This window comes from Pecten maximus, chromosome 17 (assembly GCF_902652985.1).
Source record: "Pecten maximus chromosome 17, xPecMax1.1, whole genome shotgun sequence".
NCBI lineage: Eukaryota > Metazoa > Mollusca > Bivalvia > Pectinida > Pectinidae > Pecten > Pecten maximus.
Window position 1 is genome coordinate 12,614,664 of NC_047031.1, and position 3,963 is coordinate 12,618,626.

Below are 3,963 nucleotides of genomic sequence, written 5' to 3' on the forward strand. Positions count from 1 at the left end.
AATACTCAGCATCAAGTACAAAACTAAGGCACCTAATGAAGAATTAACTTCAACACTAAATCAAATGCCCAGAAGGAAAAAATTTGCATTTTGAATATGTGATTATGCATGAATCTCCAAACTAGTTGGGATTCATTCCGAAATGACCCTTTTGCACACAATGTTTTTGACTGTGTTGTTCATAATGGTGCAGCGAATTTCCTTTAGTAAAATGTTAACAATTGTTTATAATTTGGTTCGGTTGTAATGCCATTGGCAATCAGAATCTTGTCCAGTTCAGGTTTGAATAATGTGACTTTCGTTGCAGTTGGGAAAGATGATGCTCCTTGGACTGATTCAAACATCATGGTTACTCGTAAATAATGATTGCAGCTGCTGGCTGTGTATGTAACTTTGCATGAGCAACAGAACATTTTGTATTGGTCATCACATTTTATTGTGGATAGTTTCTTGTTGCACCCTGGGTAGGGGCAAGAAAGATAAGGATCAATATCGTACACAGCACAGAGTGATCCGTTTTGCAATTTGCCTACAGAACTGCTCAGATTCTCATCATCATCGTCATCTTCGGATGAGATATTCTGCAGGGTTCCATACTGGCTGTATTTCTGTGGTGAAAAGGATAACATTACATTTATGCATGCTTTGTGTGTTTTATATGTTATCGTCCATTATTATTGGTATTTATATCCATTAACTTATGGCGCAACTGATGGTTATTTAATTTTATAGACAGGACAATTTATGTATTAATATCTGCAAGTACATAAACAGAATAAATATATTTCATACCAGTTGAAAAAAGGACATATTGTAAAGTTTACCCAAAGCGTTTGTATTCTTTACCTCACAAAGTGATCCCCGAGTAGTAGTCAGGCGCTTCTCGTCATTAAACAGTCGAACTTTACACTTGGTTAACTGCAAAATTTGCCCCTTTTCTATGGTGTTTACCATGTCTTCCCATATTGCCACAGTTGTTTTGTCATCCTTGTCCTTGAGGACCATTCCTTGAAAGGCCACCATATTTCCATCTACTGACTTTGTTGTAGCTGGTGAAAGCTGAAATGTATGAATATCATGTATTAGTAATTTAATTTCTATTCAGCTACGATTGTTAGGAAATCAGAAGATGAATCCATAACAATATATAATTTACATGATTAACTGACTGATCTTAGTTAACTTATTAAATAATGCTTAGTATTAAGATGCATATCATCTTAACAGCTAGGCATACAAACATCGCACCTGGAACTTGGAAGCTATTGTTTAAATGCTTTTAGCGTAAGTTTACTTGAAAACGTACAAATCAACACCATGAAAAATTGATTCAAATAACATAAATGGAAAATTTAAACATATTTGTTAATTATGTCACGTTAAATCAACTCACCTTGCACTTGATATCGCCTGTCTGTCAGTAGACGTTCTCAGCAGACGATCGACCACGAGGAGTCAGGACAGGATGCTGGAGAGTGGGTTGCGTAAACCGCTAACGTTATGATGCGCTGTTAAGTCCCGAGAGCAACCGAACGTAATTGATAACGACTTCTAGCTGGTTAAACAATAGACACTATTGAAGCCCGAGGAGAACCGAGCAGACTCAAATTAATCGTTGACCGGCGCGGTATCTCGTAGGTAAACAGTCAGCAGTCTCCATTATTAAAAAGATAATAACAGGGTTTGTGGCTGCTGATGATAGTGACTAACGCAGGCAAGCGTCACATGAATATACGTAATCCATTTGCCTAACCAGCGGTCCCCTCGCCAATTAAAAGATAACGTTTCTATACAGTAACATCAATTAGTAATCACAGCCACACTGTAACGTAATGCTGCTGATGATAGCGACTGGGCTGTCAGGCGGTCAAGCAAGCAAGTACGTAAACCATTCACATCAATGTCGCATGCGCAAACAACATCTTCCCCATAGCATCCGGAATCTTGCATCTGATATTGTTACTGCGTGGACCTCAGGGTCCACGCAATAATAGCTCACCTGCCCAAAGGGCAAGAGAGCTTCGGGCAGGTGAGCTTATGCCGTGGTGCGGCGTCCGTCCGTCCGGCGTCAACTTCTTCTCAATAACCAAGATGCCCAGTGACTTGATATTGGGCCTGTAGCATGCTGGAGTGAAGGGCTACAAAGTTTGTTCAAATAAATGACATTGACCTTCATTTAAGGTCACATGGGTCAAATAGGCTATAATCTTCAAACGACTTCTTCTCAATAACCAAGAGGCCCAGGGACTTGATATTGGGTCTGTAGCATGCTTGGGTTAAGGGCTACCAAGTTGGTTTCAAATGAATGACATTGACCTACATTCAAGATCACAGGGGTGAAATCGGCTTAAATCTGTAAACAATAATTTATCGATAGCCAAGAGCCTCCGAGACCTGCTATTAGGCCAATAGAATGCTGGAATGAAGGATTAGAAAATTTATTAATATGAATAAACCTAGCTTACTATGATGTTTGAATAATGAGGTAATCAGCATAGTATCTGTAGAAATGAACTCGGATCAACTTCAAAGTTGATGTAGAGCCATGTGAGCGATACAGGCCCATTGGGACACTTGTAAGTTTATTGTCTTGAAACCACTTCATGCTTTATTAAATAGGGGAGGTAACTAGTAAGACTGCCATGCAGGTAGGGCGTAAGAATTGTACCTGATGCCCCCATTGCATGATCGTAAAAGGCGACTAAATTTGGGATCTTATCTTTTCCCTTCTTTCTGAACAACTTTCTTCTTCCTAATGTCTCCCTTGACAATGCCTCACTTTTGGCCTTTAGTTGAGCGTTCGCTGCTGTGAGGAATGTTTTGGGTTCTGTCCCCTGGCCGAGACATACCAAAGTTTTTAAAAATGGTAGTTGCTACTCCTGCTTAGCGCTCAGCATAGTTGGAGTGGAACGACTGGTTCGCCCGTTGTCAGTATAATGTGAGCGGGTGGGGTGTGCTTCAGTGAGATAGCACTATAAATCGGCAAAAATTCCGGCCTATCACAAGGAGACCTAACACGAACATACCGCGGCCTCCCAAAACACATACGCACTCATCACACGCTTACATGTCGCACGCACAGGAGGCCGTCCTTAAATTACCTTAGCTGTTGATAGGACGTTAAACAAAATAAACCAAAGCAAACCAAGACATACCACAGTCTTTAAAAATAGTAGTTGCTACTCCAGCTTAGCGCTCAGCATACAAGGAGTTGGACGCCCGTTGTCAGTATAATGTGACCGGGTGGGTGTGCTGCTGGATGTCTTCGGCAGTATGCTTCAGTGAGATAGCATGTCGGACGCACGGGAGGCCGTCCTTAAATGACCTTAGATGTTAATAGGACGTTAAACAAAATAAACCAAACCAAACCAATCTTTAAGGGTAATCAACATAGTATCTTTAGAAATGACCTCAATCAACTTCAAAGTTGCTGTAGAGCCAGGTGAGCGATACAGGCCCATTGGGCCTCTTGTTATGAGCGAAATGGCATTATCAATTGATTGGTTAATTGGTAGGTAATGAATTACTTTTGGTGAGGTGGTCGTTGTGGTTTACTGGATTGATTTTGAGATGCACCTTATCCAGGTAGTTGCTGGTGTTCGGGTTTGGGGTGTTCTGACCGATTTCTCTGTTGATGTCTGCCGCCGCAGACACCACACCAATGCCAGAATTTGCATCTGTTACCCTTTGTACACTTGCCATGCTTGTCGTTAGCCAAACACACTTTTTAGCTCACCTGGTCCGAAGGACCAAGGTGAGCTTATGCCATACCGTTGCGTCCGTCCGTCCGTCCGTCCGTCCGTCAACAATTGACTTCTTCATAACCACTGATCAGAATTTGACAAAATTTTGTCAGAAGCATCCCTATGGGTGTGTGGACTCAAAATTGTACAAATGGTGGGGCTGACCCCCCAGGGGTCTGAGGGGCGGGGCCAAAAGGGGTTAATTTGGCTATATTAATAT

General features: G+C 41.5%; 1 protein-coding gene across 1 annotated transcript; it reads right to left on the reverse strand.

The window, feature by feature from the left end:
• Window positions 1-203: 203 nt before the first annotated feature.
• On the reverse strand, window positions 204-3,702 carry LOC117315110. The gene is made up of 3 exons (XM_033869256.1): window positions 3,556-3,702; window positions 847-1,059; window positions 204-608 (listed from the first exon to the last, which is right to left on the reverse strand). Exons 1-3 carry the CDS (start codon window positions 3,700-3,702, stop codon window positions 204-206), a joined length of 765 nt encoding a protein of 254 aa, XP_033725147.1.
• Between the last annotated feature and the right edge of the window lie 261 nt (window positions 3,703-3,963).

What these genes read in the sequence shown, in the direction of transcription:
- LOC117315110 (XM_033869256.1), bottom strand. Translation starts at nt 3,702, where the DNA reads ATGGCAAGTGTACAAAGGGTAACAGATGCAAATTCTGGCATTGGTGTG. An exon ending in TGCATCTCAAAATCAATCCA is followed by an intron (nt 1,060 to 3,555) that starts GTAAACCACAAC and finishes CATACATTTCAG; the next exon opens with CTTTCACCAGCTACAACAAA. An exon ending in CTCGGGGATCACTTTGTGAG is followed by an intron (nt 609 to 846) that starts GTAAAGAATACA and finishes TTTTCACCACAG; the next exon opens with AAATACAGCCAGTATGGAAC.